At 38.2% G+C, this 21,538-nt stretch overlaps 2 protein-coding genes across 5 annotated transcripts; both read left to right on the top strand.

Moving 5' to 3' along the window:
- On the top strand, positions 5,919-11,452 carry LOC109706492 (translation initiation factor IF-3-like). 3 transcript variants are annotated; one of them, XR_002215221.1, is made up of 11 exons: positions 5,933-6,514; positions 7,069-7,108; positions 7,237-7,296; positions 7,797-7,858; positions 8,424-8,479; positions 8,595-8,628; positions 9,498-9,570; positions 9,657-9,749; positions 10,653-10,838; positions 10,948-11,058; positions 11,148-11,452. XR_002215221.1 is itself a non-coding variant. In XM_020227340.1 (10 exons), exons 1-9 carry the CDS (start codon positions 6,216-6,218, stop codon positions 10,794-10,796), a joined length of 861 nt encoding a protein of 286 aa, XP_020082929.1. In that variant the 5' UTR covers positions 5,933-6,215; the 3' UTR covers positions 10,797-10,838; positions 10,948-11,062. The 3 variants fall into 3 exon arrangements, 2 of the variants coding, with proteins under 2 accessions (XP_020082930.1, XP_020082929.1); XM_020227340.1 differs by lacking the exon at positions 11,148-11,452 and having other exon boundaries at positions 10,948-11,062; XM_020227341.1 differs by lacking the exons at positions 9,498-9,570; positions 9,657-9,749; positions 10,653-10,838; positions 10,948-11,058; positions 11,148-11,452 and adding an exon at positions 8,820-9,491 and having other exon boundaries at positions 5,919-6,514.
- On the top strand, positions 15,100-21,383 carry LOC109704771 (cellulose synthase A catalytic subunit 9 [UDP-forming]). 2 transcript variants are annotated; one of them, XM_020225558.1, is made up of 13 exons: positions 15,100-15,306; positions 15,422-15,617; positions 15,813-16,036; positions 16,145-16,241; positions 16,335-16,452; positions 16,545-16,808; positions 16,977-17,322; positions 17,741-18,004; positions 18,248-18,460; positions 18,590-18,797; positions 19,128-19,327; positions 19,650-20,003; positions 20,524-21,383. In XM_020225558.1, the coding sequence occupies exons 1-13, from the start codon at positions 15,232-15,234 to the stop codon at positions 21,109-21,111; spliced, it is 3,147 nt and encodes a 1,048-aa protein (XP_020081147.1). In that variant the 5' UTR covers positions 15,100-15,231; the 3' UTR covers positions 21,112-21,383. The 2 variants fall into 2 exon arrangements, with proteins under 2 accessions (XP_020081147.1, XP_020081141.1); XM_020225552.1 differs by having other exon boundaries at positions 15,102-15,306; positions 16,542-16,808.

Raw genomic sequence — 21,538 nt, 5'->3', positions numbered from 1 at the left:
AGTAAAATTGAAGCAATGCAGCAATGGCCAATACCAACCACTCTAAAAGGACTGAGGGGATTTTTAGGATTGACAAGCTATTACCGAAAGTTCATCAAAGGCTATGGGGCCATTAGCAGACCGTTAACAGAGTTGCTTAAGAAATCAGGGTTCCACTGGGGTTCCAGTGCCCAAGAAGCCTTCGACAAACTAAAAAGATTGATGATTGAGGCTCCTGTACTGGCGATGCCCAATTACGATAAAACCTTCGTCATCGAGGTTGATGCTTGCGACCAAGGGGTAGGAGCAGTGTTAACCCAAGAAGGGCGACCTATTGCCTTTCTGAGTAAGACAATAAGTAAAAGAAATCTGGGGTTATCTACCTACGAGAAGGAATTCTTGGCAATTTTGATGGCGGTGTCGAAGTGGAGGCATTATCTTAGCCCGAGGCAGTTCATTATCCGAACCGACCACGAGAGCCTTAAGTACTTGCTTGAGCAGAAAATAACTACGGCCATACAGCAAAAAGGGATGTTGAAGTTACTTGGGTTAGACTATGTAATACAGTACAAGAAGGGAAAGGAGAATAAAGCGGCTGATGCTCTCTCTCGCCGGGGCTTTGAAGAAGGAAGTAGTAAGGCCATTTCGGCAGCTGTACCAGAGTGGGTTACTGAGATTTCGAAGAGCTACCTGGAGGATGGGGATTGTCAAAAACTTATTGAGCAGCTGACTACACAAAAGGCTGATGTAACAGGTTACACATATGATCTGGGCTTACTACGCTACAAAGGGAAGTTATACATTGGGAAGGGAGAAGAGTTGAGGAACCGAGTACTCAGACAGATGCATGATTCTGCATTAGGGGGCCACTCGGGGCAACAAGCCACATATAAAAGAATTAAAGAGACATTCTATTGGCCGGGTCTCAAGAAGGATGTAGATGATATGGTGAGGAATTGCACCACATGCATTCAGAATAAGATCGATAATCAACCCTATGCAGGGCTGTTACAACCCCTGCCTGTACTTCAACAAGCTTGGCAGGAGATAGGGATGGATTTCATTGAAGGGCTTCCTCGATCGGAAGGTAAAAACTCCATAATGGTCGTGGTGGATAGGTTTTCTAAGTATGGGCATTTTATTCCTCTCGCACACCCTTATACTGTCCAAACTGTGGCCCGGGCTTTCTTCAATAATATATATAAGCTACATGGACTTCCAAGCAAGATCATCTCAGATCGAGATAAGATCTTCACAAGTGAATTTTGGAGGGAGCTGTTTAAGATGTTGGGAACTAAGCTCGCGATGGGTTCAGCCTACCACCCTCAGACCGATGGACAAACCGAACGACTGAACAGGTGCGTCGAAACCTATCTGCGATGCTTGTGCTCTCAGCAACCACAGAAGTGGTACAGATGGATTGCGCATGCGGAATGGTGGTATAACACCAATTTCCATACAGCCCTCGGAACCACCCCGTTCCAAGCTCTCTATGGTCGAGCTCCCCCGAACTACTTAGTGGCCAACCTACAATCGAGTATCACAGAAGAACTTAAGGAGTGGGGGTGTGAACGAGAGAGGGTGACTCAGGACCTAAGGGAAAACCTCCTCAAGGCGCAGAACAGGATGAAACAAATGGCAGATCAAAAAAGGGTGGATAAAGAGTATAAAGTTGGCGACTTGGTGTTTTTAAAACTTCAACCCTACCGACAGCAAACCGTAGCGGCCCGTCGGAACCTTAAGTTGACCTCACGCTACTTTGGGCCTTACGAAATCCTGGAGCGCGTAGGAGCAGTAGCTTATCGGTTACGGCTGCCCGAAGGGTCCAAGGTACATCCTGTCTTCCACGTTTCGCTACTCAAACAGAGCCCACCGATGGGGAAACAGGCCACGCCAGAAGCACCGCCCGGCCAGGACGAAGAAACACTGTGTACCGCGCCTGAGAAAATCTTGGAGAGGAGGACAGTGAGAAAGGGGAACAAGTCCAAGGCGCAAGTTTTGGTAACCTGGAGCACCCTGCCGAGCACCATGGCAACTTGGGAGGACTACGGGTCCCTCAAGGAGCAATTTCCTCACTTTGATCCTTGAGGACAAGGATTGTTTGGTTGGAGGAGGGATTGTAATACAAGTGTGGGAGGAAAGGGGAGGAAGCACATGGAGAATGGCCTAGGGCATTGTCGAAGGATAGAGGGGAAGTAGAAGAGGACAATAAAGGTGCGGTTGTAATATCCATACCTGAACCGGTTTGAGGAGACCTTGGAGTACACCAGATCCAGCTATCTGGGTGGAGTTGACCGGACCAGTAGGGAGGTGGATCCAACAAGGCCCACTTAATACCATACTTGCTTTTAGTATTTTTTGCATATGAATGTAATTACAATTTTAGCCTTAGCAGTAGCTATAAGTAGCTGAGGCATTCGATTGTAAGGGTATGAATGGAATAGTACTCTCTCAATTCAAATTCCAATCTCTTCTTCTTCTTCTTCTTCTTCCTCAATCCCTCTTTTCCCTCAGATCTGGATCTCTTCTTTTCAAATTCTCTCTGATTCTCATCAATCTCTCTCCCGAGTATCAGATCTAGCTAAGCCAGCTCCACGCTCTTCCTCACCGCCATCCATCCTCGGATCTAGGTCGTCATCGGGGTTGCGGCGAGGTGGAGTCGTAACAGAATAGTTAGTAATTTTAGAATAAATTTAAAAATTTTGAATAGTAGTTAGGTATAAATAAGAAAAAAGTCCTTTTTTTTTCTATATAATGATTTACCATATTATAATTTAAAAATTATAGTTAAATATTTGATGGTTTAGAGTATTTTTATTTTGTTATTTTGTAGTTTAAAAATTTATACGTAATTATTTTATAATTTTATTTTTATTTTATTATGAATATTTATCATTATATTATGTGGTTTTCAAAAGAATTTATTTTACTATATGATGGCAGATTTTTTTTCAGTAAAATAAAAATAATGCGCAAAATAATTAATTGTAAATTTTTGAATCACGCATGCTAAGAATATACCTTGCATTATGTATCATAAATTTATCTACTTCGACCATACCATCCACTGGATAGCACAACTTAGTTGAGAAGCTTCTCAATGAATTTTTATTACGACAGTTTGATGAGTCATATAATTCACCCCACTCGTGATTTGTGAATCTTAATGGTCTATCTCAATTTTAAAGTTTTCTATTCAAATTTCAACATCAGATTGAACGACTAATTTAGGGAAGGCTAAATTACAAAAAATTTTTCTGTTGAAACTCGATTTTTTTACTTTTCCCTCCTATTATTTTAAAACCTACACTTTACTCTATTGTAAAATGAAAAAATATTCGCAGGAGGTACGGTGTGAACTATGATGACAAAATGATCATTTTGCCCCCTCACCATTTTGCCCCTCATTATATTCACAGGAGAGAAGGTTGAGGGCATTTTTGGCATAAAAAAATATAATAATATTTTATAAACGGAACCCTAACAGATTACTAACGGCAGGAGGCGAAGTGAACATTTTTTATTTTACAAGGGGGCAAAGTGTGGGTTTTTAAATGACAGTAAGAAAAAATAAAAAATTAAATTTTGACAGAAAAATTTTATGTAATTTATCCTTTAGGGAAAGTGCAATAAGGTTGAACGAAGGGCATTTTATTCAAGGTTTTTTTTCCCACTACTGAGAACGGAGCAAACCTTTTAAAATTCACTAGCAGTTTGAATCATACGACTACCAAATTATCTTAGTGAGAACTCATTGAGAAGGCCCTTAATTCTTTTACATAAAAAATGAACTATTGGATTAAAAGTGTAAGATGGATAGCAAAGTACTTATTAGTTCATGGCACAGTAAAAATTTGATGAACCACATGCAAACAATAATCTCGCGATCGCAATTTAGGTGAAATGATTTTAAATGTTTAAAGTCTCAAATGTCAATCTTAAAGTTCAAAGATCAAAATAAAACTGACTAAAAATTTTATTAATAGAGATTTATAAAGTAAATTATAAAATATGAGCAATCTAATAGTACTGTTTAGATATACGTACTTTGTCAAACCCTTTTTCACTTTTTCTTATTGATATTTTTTAAATCCTTTTTTTTCTTTCAAATATAATTTAAAACCCACTCAAATTTCAAATAAATGTTTTTTAAATAATTATATAGAACTTACAAATAATTCAATTACTGAATAAATAGTAAAATATTACTTAAAAATCTAATCTTAAAAAATAAAAAATAAACTTTAAATTTTAAAAATAGTAAAATTTAAAAATAAAAAAAATTAGGCCAATCAATTTCGGCATCAACCCACATTACACTGCTACATGTGCCAAAACCAAACAAATACAAAAGAGCAATACTATACTTAACAAGCGAATTCTTTACTATTTTACAAATTTAATAAAATATTATAGAATTTACTTGTAAGAGTATTTTTAGAATAGTATAATCGTTACGTGCACACCAATTCGATATTTTATTACTACATAGAACCAAAAAGAGTATAATACAATATTAATAGTAATTTGAATCACAAATATAAAATGAGTCTGACTACTATACTATAGTACGAAGGCCTCCATACTACAAGTTACTTTCGATGATGTGACTTCAAATCGATGATCAACACTGTTAGACTCGATCAATACTATTGAAAGTATTTAACTAAATTTCATAATTTTTTTGACATCATTATCCATCAAACGAGTAATCTAAGAATAAACGACTAAAAATAAAAATTTTATAAAAAAAAATAATAAAAAATTTAAATTTAATATCAGATATATTGATCTTACTATAAATAGTGAAGGTTTTGTTATAAATATTTGGCTAAATTACATAAAACTCTATTGTCAAAATTCGATTTTTTACTTTTCCCTTGTCATTTAAAAACCTACACTTTGCTCCATTGTAAAATAAAAAATATTTACTTCATCCTCTGCCGTTAGTACTCCGTTAGAATTCCGTTTATAAAATATTATTATATATTTTTTATGCCAAAAATACCCTCAGTCTTTTTTTTAGTGAACATGGTGGGGGGCAAAATAGTCATTTTGTTATCACAGTTCACACTGTACCTCCTGTGAACATTTTTCATTTTACAAAAGGGCAAAGTATAGATTTTTAAATGATAGGAAAAAAAAGTGAAAAATTGAATTTTGACTGAAAGGTTTTCTGTAATTTAGCCTAAATATTTTATCGAATTTGGATTGTTTATATCATTAAATTTACAAACGCATCATATCGGCCGTTAAACTTGTCAATTTTGAGACCTTTTGATCACCAGTCAAATAATATAAAAAAAAATAAAAATTGATTTTCAAATACTTTTAATAGTATAGAGTTGGTGGTCGATTCAGAAGTTGCATCATTGAGTTGGTGGTCGATTTAGAAGATGCATCATTGAACAAATCTAATAGAGTTGGTGGTCGATTCAGAAGATGCATCATTGAACACGGAGACTTCCGTACAACTAATAATATAGTAGCCTGTCTCAAGATAAAAATATTAGGATTAGTTTCGTACAAGTCCCTGCAAATATAGTGAATTACAAATATATCCCTACAAAGTTTAACTTTTATATATTGTTTCTATAAAAGTTCTGATATTTTCAAATATGTTCCTATCATTAGAATCTATTAGAAAATTTAATTAGCTATAGGTTAAATACTTAATTTGATTAATATTTGGTATTTTTACCACTCTTATACTATACTGTTATGCTTTATGGAGGAACATATTTGTTATTGCAAAATTAAAAATTTAAATAATTTTTTAATAATAATAAATTAGAGAAACATATTTAAAAGTATTAAAATTTTTTAAAAATTAATATATATAAATTAAATTTTATAGAAACTATTTACCATTCACTATATTTACAGGACACGTATGAAATTAACATAAAAAGAGTATTATTGTTTCCGTATCGAAGCGTTTTCCCCTCTTCACGATTCCCGAGTCCCAAGTTCGTTTCCCAAGTCTCAAACTTGGATCACTATTGATGGCGGAGAAAATAGATAAGGTTCCTCCAAATTCCCCCTCTCCCTCCAACGTCTCTCTTTCTCTCTCTACCCCTCTCATGGCCCAAACCCTACTCTACTGCTGAGAATGCGATCAAACCCTAATCCTAGAATCTCTATACCCGCTCCAATTCGTGGCTACTGAGCGGGGAAGAGCCCCTCGTCGTCATCTTCGTCATCTTCCTCGGCGAAGTTTTGGAGCAGCACTATCCATGGCGAGAGTCACGGATTTCGCCTTCAATCCCCCTCCTTCGTTGGCCCCCACCACTCCCGCGCCGCATAGGGCGAAACCCGCCGTCTCCCGTTCTTCGTTCTTTGTCCGATTCCCCAAGAAGCCGATTCGAGAGGGTAGGGTTTTCCCGGCGACCAAGGTGGCCGTGGTGGCGCGGTACGGCGGAGGCGGCGGAGGGTACCGGCCGGGGGGAGGCTACGGCGAGTCGAGGCGGCCGCAGGGGGATGCTCGCATCGCCGACCCCGACTACGATCCCGCGCTCGATCTTGATAGGGTTAAGTATGTGGCGTTTATCTTTGCTATTGTTGGTTTGATTTATGTTTGGGTTGTTCAATTGCATTGAATTTGAGTTCAAGGGAACAAAAAAGCGAAATTGGTATCAAAGGAGGCATGAAGTTTAGATTTTGATTGTCCAAATTTGATTTTGGTGGAAGAAGATGCTGAGATGTGTTTGTTGGTTTGCCTCTTTGACAACAACAGAAAAAAGGAAAAAAATGGAATTGGGGTGTCAAATGAGGCCTAAAGTTTAGATTTTTGATGTTCAAAGTTTGATTTTGTCGGAAAGGGATGGATATAAAGTGTTTGTTGGTTTGCCTCTATGAAGACAATGTGAAGGATGGTCTTATTAGGTAGCTTGATATTTAACATAAAACTTTTGACAAGAACTATTAAAGTGTTGGTTTCACCTTTGTTTCCCAAAAGGTTTTGTAGGAGTCCAAATTCTAATGGATAACTTCATAATTGAATTGATATCTTCCGCTAGTAGATAAAGGGGGTATAAAAGTATCATCTAATGGATAACTTCCTAATCGAACTGACTTGTTTTAGTTCAGGTCATCAACTGTAAGGCTTTTGGATGAGCAGCAAAATATGGTTAGTCTCACCATTTAGTCTTATTCCCGTGTTGTATATTATGTTCCTTTTCTTTATGTTTTGCTTTATATTTTGTGCTGTACTGCAGAATAAGTTCTCAATTAGTCGATTTGCTTTATACTTTGCAGATTGGTGTAGTGTCCAAAAATGAAGCCATCCGAATGGCAAACGATGCTGATCTTATACTGGTACAGCAAAAGTTTTGATCTCGCTGTTACTAAATAATGATCTTTATTCTGCTTATGCTACATGTTCATCACACACTTCCTGTGCTTTGTCGACGGCTGAGTCATTTCTGTCTATTTTCATTTCTATTTTTCTAAGCCTGGTTATATAGTTATGTAGTGATAGTTTGATCTGCAGATTATTAAAGGCACTTATCATGAGAACTTGTAACACTCATTCCTCTTCGTTACCTTATATATATTAGCATTGAAAGACGGTTTATCCTTACAGAAAAGTTATGGTTATGTCAAGAAACAGGAAAACACTCAGAAATTAAGCTCTCCATATTGGTACTTTTAAGTCCATCACTATGCTCATGCACTTTCAGAAAATTTTAACAGGAATTAGTCGATATTTTCATTTTTGTTTTTCACTTCTAGTATGTACATTATGTTCTGATACAATGTCTCACAATGTGGAATTCAACTGGCTAGAATATTGCCTGATACACGTTTTGTTTCAGGCTATATTGTCAGTAGATGCGGATCCCCCAGTCCTCAGACTCTTTGACGACATGGATTACAAGTATGTCTTTACATGATAAAGTTACCTTTCATTTACTCTTTACTCATCACTAGATTACAAAAAAGGGGATTTTTTTTCTTTTTTTGCAAATTATGTTCACTTTTAATTTATTTAGATCACACTGCCCCTCCATTGCATGAAGCATGATCACAGCTCACTGTTTTGAATGATGCATATTCTTGAACTAATTTGCAAATTGTGCATCCGTCATTCAAATGCAAATATCTTTGCCCTGCGTTATATAGGGACATTTTGGTTGCAAAAGTTGAAAAATAGGCCAAAGTTGCAAACCAAAAAAATGCTATGTTTTTGCAAAAATGAAAAAAAGGGTGGGATTTTTGTAGTTGCCAAATTGGAATTCTTTTTTTTTTATATATAAGTTGCAATAGTAATTCATTATTTTCTACTTGCTCAAATGCCTACTGTGTCTTATGTGATTCGTAAGTTGTAATGTAACCTTCATTTTGACCAAACAATCTATCGACTCTTTATGTTGCTCCATTTTATCGAATTATGCTCTACTGCAAATGTAACATTATATATCAAAATATTAAATATTTGACAGAAAGCACAAGTATGAACAGCAAAAGAAGAAAAGGGTGCAACAGAAAAGATCGGCTGGTAAATTCACCTCCATGGAAGGCTACTCCATACAATTTACTGGATATCATGCTTCCTCCTTTCTACTTGTAGCATGGCAAATACAGCGCCTACTTACACACATTTATTTTTGCAGCAAATCGAGTGGATATTAAGGAGCTTAAAATGGGGTATGACTTCTGTCAGTTATTAGCAATTTAGCATCTCAAATTTTTCTTGCTTATTGTTTTCTGCCGTTGATATTTTATATGTTTAACTCTCTGGCAATAATGACAACAAAAGTTATCTGAATCTACCGCATCGGATTTGCCTTTTTATTTTTTTAACAATCATGAATCTTTGTGCTCCCCAAAATGTAAAGCGTGTCGGATAAACTACACATACTTAATACCTGCATTCAGAGGGATCAATCAATCATGCAGGTGCTCTACAGATTGTTTTTAACTGCATATTTGTTTGTTTCATTGGACATTGTATATTTAAGGTTCTTGATCAAACTTGTGCAAATTTTATTTCAAAATAGTTATTTCAGTTTTCTTTTTTACAATTTGCAATATAATGGATCATTTAGTGAATGTTTGCTTGAGGAGAAGAGTGAAGATAATGTTAAATATCGCTGTTATTCCATCAAACACTATGCGGATATCACATAATAGCAGTTCCTTGAGGTAGGAATTGAATTGCACTATTCCTCTGGGCAACCCCTTAGCCCCATTATCCCCTACCAAGCATAACGAGGATGGTAAACCTTAAGATAAATTCTCATTATAGATATAACTCCCTACCCTCATGATTACCATTCCCCAATTAAACACTGCATTGTCAGAATTTTGGTTAGAACTGGATGATATTAAATCTTAGTAGTTTCATGGATCAAAGATGAGCATGATTTATCTTTTTTCCTGCCTTAAATTAGAGAAAGGGCTGAAGAATAAGGATTTAATCTGAATACTTGCTAGAAGTGTAGTAATAAGGATTATCATGTACCTTGTCCGTTTCTGCGCATGTTTTGCTGGCTAAACTAGATAATTCAATTCAGGTACAACATTGACTCTCATGACTATTCTGTGAGGCTGAGGGCTGCCCAAAAATTCCTTAAAGATGGCGACAAGGTTGATGAAATTGTTTATATCACCTATGCTAAAACCATTCCTCTCGCTATGTTGTGTGAACTTGTGTTTTCCAATTCATTTTGCAGGTAAAGGTCATTGTGAACTTGAAAGGCCGGGAAAATGAATTCAGAAACATTGCTATTGAACTTCTTAAACGTTTTCAAAGTGATATTGGAGAGGTAATGATTGAATATAGACAGGCAATTTTTTGAAATACATTACCATTATGGGTGCAATACGTCTTATGCCTTAGTGTTTGTACTATAACTTTTCACCTATATATAAAATGTAACATTTGTCTCCGGACTCTAGTTTGTCAAAAGTGTTTATCTTCATCGGCCAGAACACTTGTTTATGGCCCATCAGACCTTCCTGATGCTATACCTTCAACTAGCAAATAAAATAAAACATGAAAAATAAACAGAAAAGGATTATGTTTAGTTTGAAGTCATCCACTGTAATTTACTGTGAATTAAAATTAACTCTCATTTTCAAAGATCTGAGGCTCGATTTTCAGCATCTGCATATAGTATTGAACTGCGTCAATTTAAAATTATCTGTATTCCTCATTTCTCTGATGCTTGATTTGTAATCTCTACATGAACTGCTTAAAGCCTTGATGATTCGCACTTTCTGCTAAACGTTTTTATTCTGCCTTTTTATTCATAGGAAAAATGGGTATTTTATACTTTTAGAAGCAGTAGTCTTATCAGTAAACTTAATTTGTTCAGTTTTTTAATAGATAATTTCTGTGGTTTGACATTACACATTAGTATGCTTTATTGTGAAATGCGATGTTTTATAAATCAAAGTAAGCGAAACCTTCGAGACTTAAGAGATGTTTCAAGATGATGAAACAAGGTGACGGCCACAATGAGAGGAGGGTTCTTATGAAGTTTTGCTTGTTTTGCCATGCCTCATTTGGTCTAATTTACAGAATTTTATTTTATTTATTTTTTGTTAGAACGATGCTATTTGCATGCGATTTTTATGAGAAAATAAAGATTACTTGTTTCCTCTATATGGCCACTGCTAAGGTGATGAATACACTAAAATGATTTGTTTTTGAATTGCAATTCTAGCTTGCGACTGAAGAGAGCAAAAATTTCAGAGAGCGGAACATTTTCTTGGTTCTCATGCCGAACAAAGCAGTCCTACAGAAAGGGCAGGAACAGTCCAAGAAAAAGGAAACAGCAGCTACCGAAGGTTCAGCAAAAGCTCAATAGAGTCAAAATTAGAGTGTAACCTTGATTAATTTATGTTAAGAGGTATAACACAAAATGAACAAATACAGGTTTTTCGGATTTCAAGATCTGATTCAGTCATTAATGTTCCCCACCATGTTCAGAGTACTAATTTACTTGTTCCTTTCTGCAGATTTTTTTTTTTGTCCTTTGCTTCGGTCATGTAGATGATTGGTAAGGAGAATGGTAATCGGGACGACTTTGTTATGTAAATATTTGTGGCGGCAATAGTATTATTACGTGGGTAAGGAGGCTCTTTCGTGTTCTTTAATGTGAATAAGGCTTGGGCAAAAATGTTAATGATCACTTTACATTTTCCTTGTTTGGTTTCAGCGTGATCCTTAAGTTGGTCGGCGACGTATCATCAAAGTGATTAGGACAAAGTGTTCCCGGACAGAAGAATTCGTGCAATTTTCGTCTCCTTCGTTGTTCTTGAATCCGAATCCTGAAAGACTAACACTATTGGGTCCTGTTGGTTTATGTGTTCTATTTTGGAAATTATTTTTTCTGCGACACTTCCCTATGTAAAATTACACTCCTAGATTGTTGTAGAAGAGGCATGATTGTATAAGAAGGGCATATCTAAAGTTCGAAATTTTGCATTTGCTGAATAAGAATGGTTTAAGTGTTTGCTCTGCTGATGGTTCTGTTTGATGCAACTAAAAAGCAAATAGCTAAATGCAACTGGTAACAGGAGAACAGGCTCATTTTTGCATGCATCTATTGACTCAATTGTTAGCAGTGTTTGATGCTCATTTTTTATAGTCGAAGATCGAAATTTAAACCACTGAAGATTCCATCTTTTGATCTTGGAAAAACTGTATGAAGTTCTCCTGAACTTTTAGTTTCTTCCAATTAAACCTAGTAAACATTATCATATAACTCAACAAACTCCTCTTCTCGATTGAATTAACTAATTATAAAGCTGTTTAGGTCGCACCTCTTTTATGTATCTTCCTATAGTTTCAAAATGCGATGAAATTCATTTTCTCTATCCTAACAAACGAAGGACGCAATAAATAAAAAACGGAGAAAGATCTGCCCTACTCTTCAATCTTCACTCTTAGTTCTCAATAGTAAAAAGGGAGAAAATAAAGATTATATGCAAAAACATGCGATCAAAATGACTGTGTAATTAATAATCTTGATCGAGAAACGAGGCCTACTGAACTATTCAATGAGTTTAGAAGGTCTCATCATCAAAACTGAAAGTTTGTCGGCACATTTTTCTTGTATCTTTTGCTTGACAAAAAGGACAAGTAAAAAACCACACAAATAGCATTGAGAGAAAGGTGATGGGTCACTTTGTGGTTTACCTTAGAGATAAAGATGAGAGCTAGGGTTGCTTCTATTGCACTACATATAAAACTTTCAAATAGGTGGGATGTTGCCAATCTAAGTGATAGATTGAAATGTGCCTATGCAACCACATGCCCTTTTTCCATGGCTTCAGGTGCAAGAACTCCCAGCTCACAAAGCACATGTGAGATGTGACAGACCAAAATCTCATATGAGTATTTTTGCCCTCAAATAATCTCTCTCTCAAGTTTAAGAACATTACAGCTGAAAATTTTGCAAGTTTTTATCACTTTGACAGTTTAACACCTTAACCTAATTTTCCTGTTATGATCACTGATTAGGCTAGCTTGACGGTACTAGCACTAAGCCCGCACTTCGCAGCGGATAAGAGGAAAAAGATTTGGCGTAATTGTATACATAACGCACCGTATTTGATTTTGATGGTTAATGCCTTAAAATTAAAGTTCTATGTGCGATCTAAGTTGAGATCCTGTGCTTTTAAAAGCACATAAGCATTCGTGCTTGTGAATTTTTAACCGTCGTATCGCCTTAAAATCCGTGCAACGTTATTAACGGTGTGTCTCGTTAAGTCATCCTTATTACTGTTGCACAGATCTTGAGGCGATCTGATGGCTAAAAAATCGAAAGCATGTTATGATTCTGTGCTTTTAAAAGCATAGGAGTTCCAACTCTGTACGATCTATATTTTTTTACAAAGGCCTATAAATAAAAAATTACTTGACTTGAAAAATCTATTATTAAGACATAAGTAAACTGAAAAAATAATTTTTAATGGGCATCGTTCCAAAATGGCCAAATCTTATAATTTGATATGTAGGCTCATTGCACATCATATATTTTATTCATAAATTAAAATTTTGATCTCGAGATATTTATCATTGTATTTTAAAAAATGATATATGCCATATATTTATGCACCCGGTGTAGGGAAAATTTCACAAACAGGGGGAGGTGCACCAAGTGTAAGAAATGTTTCTATGCATGGTTTATTGTACTGCCTACTCTGAAAAATGGAACACTTAAAACTAATTTTTCAAATGTATTCTATAACATTCAAAAGTCTATATAATAAAAAGTATATATTTCAAATAAATCGAATAAAATTTAAAATTATAATTTTTCTACATGGTCTACAGTACAATATGTCATCTAAAGAGAACATCTACACGTCCTTTAGTATACAGTAATAAATAGATTATCACTTCTTAGATGCAGATTTCGATAAGAATTCTGTGTCGATGGATGCAATAACATGCGATAACATGCGATGATTCTTGATAAAATTTGTATTAACACGAGGTGCTTCCTAATCCGGATTGATGGAGCTCCCAACTCCGATCCACCCTAAATCGGGTGGTAAGTGGGGACCAAAAATAAGAAAAAAAATAATTCATCATGAATCCGCCTCGATTCGGTAAGAAAATGGAGTGGGATGCAGGCAATTCCTTTCTTCACTTGATTTGCCCCCACTCTGATTTGCTCCGAATAAAACTGTAAGTAACTGACCATTCTAGCGCAAGTGGCAAAGAGCTTGGTGGTTGGTTTCCGAGGTCCCAAATTCAAATCCTAATTGATTCATATTTTCAGCTAAATTTATTTCTAAAAAAAAATAAACAAAGCGGATAGTATGCTACATTTCTCTCAAAAAAAAATAAATAAATAAAACGGTAAATAGGAGCAAAAAAATATGATAAATAATCCAACTCGAATTCGCCTCGACCCACCAAGAAATCCAGGTGGGAGGTGGGGGAACTCCTCCCGCCCCGAATCCCTCCCATTTTTTAAGTGCTACATAAATAATTTCTTTATAGGAATAAATATTTAATATGTCTTTCAAAACTTTTGTACGTTTGGTTCGGGTATAAGTAAGAACTAGCTATTACAGGGATAGGTACAAGTATGGGGATAAGAAAAATAGCGTTTGGATGAAAATTGGGTTGTTCCCGGGGATAAGAACAATTTTAGATAGTTTTATATAGAAAATGGAGATGTTGGTGGGGATAACCGAGAACTACTATTCTCGGGTAAAAAATTAGCGTTTGGGTATAAAAGGGGGATAAGGGCCTATTCCTATCCCTATCCCCTAACCAAACGAATATCTTAGTGATCCATGGAGGACCAAAAAACCTTTACTGATTTTAAAAAATTCCTTCAAATATCCCTATTTCTTATAGGGTTTCCTAATAAGATTGAATTTTAGAAGGATATTATAGTAATTTCAGGATAAATTTGAAAATTTTGAATAGTAGTAAGGAGTATGTAAGCTAAAGTAGGGATGTCAATGGGTTGAATTTGGGGCGAATTTTCAAAAATTCGAACCCGAACCTGATAGATTTTAATAATCCATATCCAAACCTGAATCCGAACCCGAAAATCCAAACTTGAAATAATTATTTTTCTTTTCAATATTTCATACTATATTATATTAAACAAAGTTCAAATATAACATCAAATTTTTATATACATATTATATGCAATGTAAAAATTCGGGTTCGAATCGGGTACGGTTAAAACCTATATCCGAATCCATATTAGTCGGATTTTTGTTGTTGATATCTATATCTGAAATCATATTCGTTTAGCATCAAATAAATCCACTCCGTTCGAGTTCGGATAAAATTTCAGATATCCGTACCCATTGACATCCCTATGCTGATGCCCAAAGTGAAGAGGGGCCCTTTTAAAACGACCAATAGTTGAGAGGGTCTCTATGCAAATTGTTACCTAACTTACCTAACACCTCACTGTACAGAGTTCGCGCGGGAGAAAGCGTTAGTTGACAAAAAATTAGGGCACGACATCGCTTCACTCCGAGGCAATGGCGACTCTGCACCCAACCAACACCCCCCTCCTCCTCCTCCTCCTCCTCCTAACCCTAACCCTAATCCCCCGCCGCAACAAACCCTACATTAACATCCCCATTAGGTGTGGGAATGAGACCCCCAACCCTCAAAAGGAAGCCCCCCCACCCCCTCTTTTATCTCCACTGCAACCATAAAGAGCCCACCAAGTGCTCGACGAAATTCCCGACTGACACTGAAACTCGCCGCCGCACAGGCACGCACCCACAAACTCCGAAACGCGGCGCGGGGAGGGGATGGAGGCAAGCGCCGGGCTGGTCGCCGGGTCGCACAACCGCAACGAGCTCGTGCTCATCCGCGGCCACGAGGAGGTAAACTATCCGCGTGAACTTCATGTGCAGCGATTATGTTAGTGTAGTGAAAAGGTTTTTAGGATTTGTTCTAATTAGTGATGGTGATTGATGTATTTACTGTTTGATGGTGCAGCCGAAGCAGCTGCGGGCGTTGAGCGGTCAAGTCTGCGAGATATGTGGTGACGAGGTTGGCTTGACGGTGGACGGGGACTTGTTCGTGGCATGCAACGAGTGCGGGTTCCCGGTCTGCCGGCCGTGCTACGAGTACGAGCGGAGAGAAGGGACCCAGGTTTGCCCGCAATGCAAGACCCGCTACAAACGCCTCAAGGGTAAACTTTTTGCTTTTATTTTAGTTGTGTAGGATATTACTTATTTACTATGTGTTTGTTACGTAATATTCACATCGAAAATAAAAAGAGTGAATGTAGTCCCCGTGATTAATGATGTCCATTCCACAAAAGAGGTATGTTAAGGCTCTAATAAATCGGAAACTATGGTAATATCTGAGTAATTTAAATGCGAAGGGAGCCCAAGAGTGGAAGGAGATGAAGACGAGGAAGACATCGACGATTTGGAGCACGAATTCAATATTGACGATGAGCAGAACAAGCAGCAGCAGCAGCTGCAGGAGAATAGACACATCACGGAAGCAATGCTGTACGGGAAAATGAGCTACGGAAGGGGCCCTGAAGATGCTGAAAGTAATCCTCCTCAGTTTCCGCCCATCATAACTTCGCTTTCTCGACCGGTAAATTTAAAATCCTTCACTTTTGTAAACATTTGTTCTTCTGAGTGCTTAGTGGCTGTCATTGAGCCTGTCCTGTTGCTTTTGTATTGAATTGTTGATGTGATTCAGGTGAGTGGAGAGTTCCCGTTGTCTAACGGCCATAACCATGGAGAACTGTCATCCTCTCTCCACAAACGCATCCATCCATATCCGGTCTCTGAGCCTGGTTAGTGATGTTCTTTTCTTGTAATTTTACTGTTTATCTTTAGTGTAATTTTTATAGAAGAGAGGTAGTAACACTTTCAATTGGCGATATTAGGGAGCACAAGGTGGGACGAGAAGAGAGATGGAGGGTGGAAAGATCGAATGGACGAGTGGAAATCAAAGCAAGGCCTTCTTGGGGGCGAACCGGATGACGTCGATCCAGACATGCCACTGTAAATTTCAATTTGGACCATTTCTGATGTAAAACTATGCTAAAAAATTCTTCTTCTAAAGATTAACCAAATGCCATTGATTCATGTAGGAGTGATGAAGCAAGGCAGCCATTGTCGAGAAAAGTGTCGATAGCTTCGAGCAAGATCAACCCCTACCGCATGGTGATCGTTGTCCGCCTCGTGGTCCTGGGTTTTTTCCTACATTATCGAATCGTCAACCCCGTCCACGATGCCATTGGGTTGTGGCTAACATCAGTTGTATGCGAAATTTGGTTTGCTTTTTCATGGATTCTTGATCAATTCCCTAAATGGTTCCCAATTGATCGGGAGACTTATCTCGATCGCCTCTCTCTAAGGTGACTACTTAATACATATGTAGATATGATAAATTTTGAATGAATAACATATGATTACTGTTCTCTAACAGCCTGAAGAAATTGATTGATTCACATAAGTCACTGTTCTCCACCAATTATTGCTTTGAAAAATTAGTTGTTACTCAAAAAAAATCTTTGCCTTTGCAGATATGAGAGGGAAGGGGAGCCCTCAATGCTATCTCCAGTCGACATATTTGTGAGCACAGTGGATCCACTGAAGGAGCCACCTCTTGTTACTGCTAATACTGTGCTATCGATCCTAGCCGTCGATTACCCAGTTGACAAGGTGTCATGCTATGTATCTGATGATGGCGCATCGATGCTCACATTTGAAGCCCTTTCAGAGACCGCCGAATTTGCTCGCAAGTGGGTTCCTTTCTGTAAGAAGTTCACTATTGAGCCTCGGGCGCCTGAGATGTACTTCTGTCAGAAAGTCGATTACCTCAAGGACAAAGTCCAGCCGACTTTTGTTAAGGAGAGACGCGCAATGAAGGTACAGAAGACAAAGTGCTTTAATTGTAGGATAAATTGGATGGATTGTCCCCGAACTGCTGACAAATTTCTATAGGTTCCAACTAACCTGATGTCTTGTATTGTCATCCATTGTTAAATTTTTCATCTAAAAATATTTAACATATGCGAGGACTCTAACGGACGATAAAGATTTCGGATGCCTATAAAATTAAGGATGGCATTGCAAGAAATTAGATAAGTGCGGGCACCAACATATTTTAGTGAACGTCCTGGCTCAAACTGAAATGTCAGAGAGTTCAGAAGTAACCATTCATTTTCTCATCAATTTGTAATATGGTTTCTGTCGAATCTAGAATTAGGAGAAGGCAATTGAGTAATACTCGACTTTAGGATATCCAAAGTTTTAGTATGATATCTTTATCTTTCATTTTGGGCAGAGAGAGTATGAAGAATTCAAAGTTCGGATCAACGCATTGGTTGCAAAGGCGATGAAAGTACCCCCTGAAGGATGGATCATGCAGGACGGCACCCCGTGGCCGGGCAACAACACCCGCGACCACCCCGGCATGATCCAGGTGTTCTTGGGCCACAGTGGGGGCCATGACACTGAAGGAAATGAGCTTCCCCGCCTTGTTTATGTTTCTCGTGAGAAACGACCAGGCTTCCAGCATCACAAGAAGGCTGGCGCCATGAATGCTCTAGTACGATCTTTTTTTCGACTGCCTGTTTCTTAGATTGTTCTTCCCCTTAGTTATAGTGATGCAACAAATGTTGCGTTTTCTCTTTAATTGATTACATGCTAAGAACTTAATTAGTAACTCATCAAGAAATAATAACTAGGATGTCTTGATATTCATGTTGGTTTTTCATTTGCTCAAAATATGTTTATCATCCTCTCATACTGAAGATCTTCTGACCTGCTTGTAAATTCCACAATTCGACAGATTCGTGTATCCGCAGTGCTAACAAATGCGCCCTTCATGCTCAACTTGGACTGTGATCACTACATAAACAACAGCAAAGCCATCCGGGAGGCGATGTGCTTCTTGATGGATCCTCAGACGGGAAAAAAAGTGTGCTATGTGCAGTTCCCTCAAAGGTTCGACGGCATTGATACGAACGACCGATATGCCAACAGGAACACCGTCTTCTTCGATGTAATTGCCAACAGTCCTTACATCCAGCTATAACTATTCCATCATAATGATCATCTGCTGAATGTTTTTCTTATCTGCTGAATGTTTTTCTTTGAAGATCATAATGTGGAAATTTTTGTTTTATCACAGATTAACATGAAGGGGTTAGATGGTATCCAAGGCCCAGTATACGTAGGAACTGGTTGTGTATTTAGGCGACAAGCACTATATGGTTACAACCCGCCGAAGGGCTCCAAGCGCCCTAAGATGGTGAGCTGCGACTGTTGCCCATGCTTCGGACGCCGCAAGAAGCATAGGTTCTCGAAGGATGGATTGGCAGAAAATGCACTTGAAGGAGGTAAGTTTGGTCTATCTTTACTGCCTGCTTTACAACATAATGGCTTCTCTACTTGAGAAGAAAAAGCCAGACACTTTTTTAGGGAATAGAGAAAAACAGAAGAAAGTAGAGGCAGAAGCTAGATGTTTCGCAAAAACAAAAAAGTCTATTAGTTTGTGGCTTGTGCAGGTGAGTGGAGAGATAAATTGACCTTCTGATTGAAGCTTTTGATTACAAGTGTAGCAAAAGGATATTAGAGAGAAAATATTTTAGGGCTCTTTTTTAGACAATTTTGCTCAAATAGTACTTCTGGAGAAGCAATGCATTCTAATTATGAATCGTATTAACCAGAGATGGATAACAATGACAAGGAGCTACTGATGTCGCAAATGAACTTCGAGAAGAGGTTCGGGCAATCGGCGGCATTCGTGACATCGACTTTGATGGAGGAAGGAGGAGTCCCTCCCTCTTCAAGCCCTGCAGCGCTTCTCAAAGAAGCCATTCATGTCATCAGCTGCGGCTACGAAGACAAGACCGAATGGGGAACTGAGGTAATGAAACAACATAGGAAAAAGGGTTAATTGCAAGTTCAGTCCATGAAATTTGACCTTTATTTCAACTTAAGACCCCAAAATTCTACTTATAACAATTCAATGGCTCAAATTTATTTTGTGGATTTGTTTTTTTCCCTGAAAATGTTAACACAATGCTACCTGAGCATAATAATCTGAGTTTGCTTTTTCAGCATTAAAATTCTGAGAGTGAAACTTTAACAACTAAATTTTTAAACTGAAACCATTAAGGATGAAACTGAAACCAAGTAAAATTTCAGATATTTTTCTTTCTAATAGATCCGTAAATTCCATGGTGCAGTTGGGTTGGATCTATGGGTCGATCACGGAGGACATCCTCACGGGCTTCAAGATGCACTGCAGGGGGTGGCGGTCAATCTACTGCATGCCAAAGAGGGCGGCGTTCAAAGGGTCGGCACCGATCAACCTATCAGACCGGCTGAACCAAGTGCTGAGGTGGGCACTGGGCTCAGTGGAGATCTTCTTCAGCCGGCACAGCCCGGTCTGGTACGGTTACAAGAACGGGCACCTCAGGTGGCTTGAGCGCTTCGCTTACATTAATACAACCATCTACCCCTTCACCGCCCTCCCTCTCCTCGCCTACTGCACCCTCCCTGCCGTCTGCCTCCTCACCGGCAAATTTATCATGCCCACGGTATTCTGTCATTCGTCAGTTTCATTTATTGCTATCGTATAAGTGAACATGTTGACTTCAAATTTCATCCCTTGAACTTATGCAAGCATCGCTACATGCACACCTGAAGATCCTCAAGACTGTCGACGTATAAGTAAATAGTTACATGTGTTAATAGATTACTACCTTAACTTCTAATATGATTGGCGCATTGGACTGCTGACTCATCAGCAGCATTTAAGAGGACCTTCTAGGATACTTAAAAGCATTACTCAATTTAACAACTCAACTCTATAACTTTATTCAAGTTTGTGCAATGCTAACTGAAAAAACTAACTTTGCAGCTACTAGTCGGCTAGATCCTTTCCCTATCAGAAAAAAAAGTGTACTACATCATTAGTAAATAGAATTTAAACAATAACAACACTTCATTGGATGCTTGTTATTTATTAAAATACATCGTTAGCTCTAGTATTCAAATCTTTCCACTACAGCTGATGATCTGAAATTGCCTTGTTATTTGTTCGTCGTAAATCCGCAGATCAGCACATTCGCGAGCCTCTTCTTCATTGCGCTCTTCATCTCAATCTTCGCGACGGGCATCCTGGAGCTGCGGTGGAGCGGCGTCAGCATCGAGGAGTGGTGGCGCAACGAGCAGTTCTGGGTCATCGGCGGCGTCTCTGCGCACCTCTTTGCCGTCATCCAGGGCCTCCTCAAGGTCCTCGCGGGCATTGACACCAACTTCACTGTTACCTCTAAGGCTTCTAATGACGAGGAGGACAACTTCGCGGAGCTCTACGCATTCAAGTGGACCACACTCCTAATCCCCCCCACCACCCTCCTCGTCATCAACCTCATAGGCGTCGTCGCGGGGATCTCCGATGCGATCAACAACGGATACCAATCATGGGGGCCGTTATTCGGCAAGCTGTTCTTCGCCTTCTGGGTGATTGTCCATCTGTATCCATTCCTCAAAGGATTGATGGGCCGGCAGAATCGGACACCGACAATCGTCGTGATCTGGTCGGTGCTTTTGGCCTCGATATTCTCGCTGCTCTGGGTGAGGATCGATCCGTTTGTCTTGAAAGCGAGAGGGCCGGATGTGAGGCAGTGTGGGATCAATTGCTGATGTGCTCTTTTGTGTACAAAGAAGATGATGATTCTCATGTGTTGTTGCTGCTGTTTTAAGTTACTACTTTTGCTGCAAGAGAGTGAGAGACCAATGTGGAAGTTTTGATATTATTGAACTGAGACTGCTTTGAGCTATTCATAGATTCTGAAATTGAATTATGTGATTACTTCTTTCACTGAGGGAGAAGTGAAACAGATGATCAAAAGTTTCTTTCAATTCAACCAAGATGAAAGAGATTTCTTTATATAAAAAAGTAATCTGTGCTGGTACACTTTTATTTTTTTTGCGCATCACACATTATTTCAGGCCCCAAAAGAAAAAAGATTTTAAGTGCAGAGTTGTACATTTTAATCTTTATTTTAAATTTTATCTAATTATTAAGTCTAGTTTTATTTATTGTCAAATTAGTACGACACAAATTACT

This window comes from Ananas comosus, linkage group 2 (genome assembly GCF_001540865.1).
Source record: "Ananas comosus cultivar F153 linkage group 2, ASM154086v1, whole genome shotgun sequence".
Lineage (NCBI taxonomy): Eukaryota > Viridiplantae > Streptophyta > Magnoliopsida > Poales > Bromeliaceae > Ananas > Ananas comosus.
The sequence above is the reverse complement of the archived record's forward strand: the minus strand, read 5'-3'. Positions and strand labels throughout refer to the sequence as shown.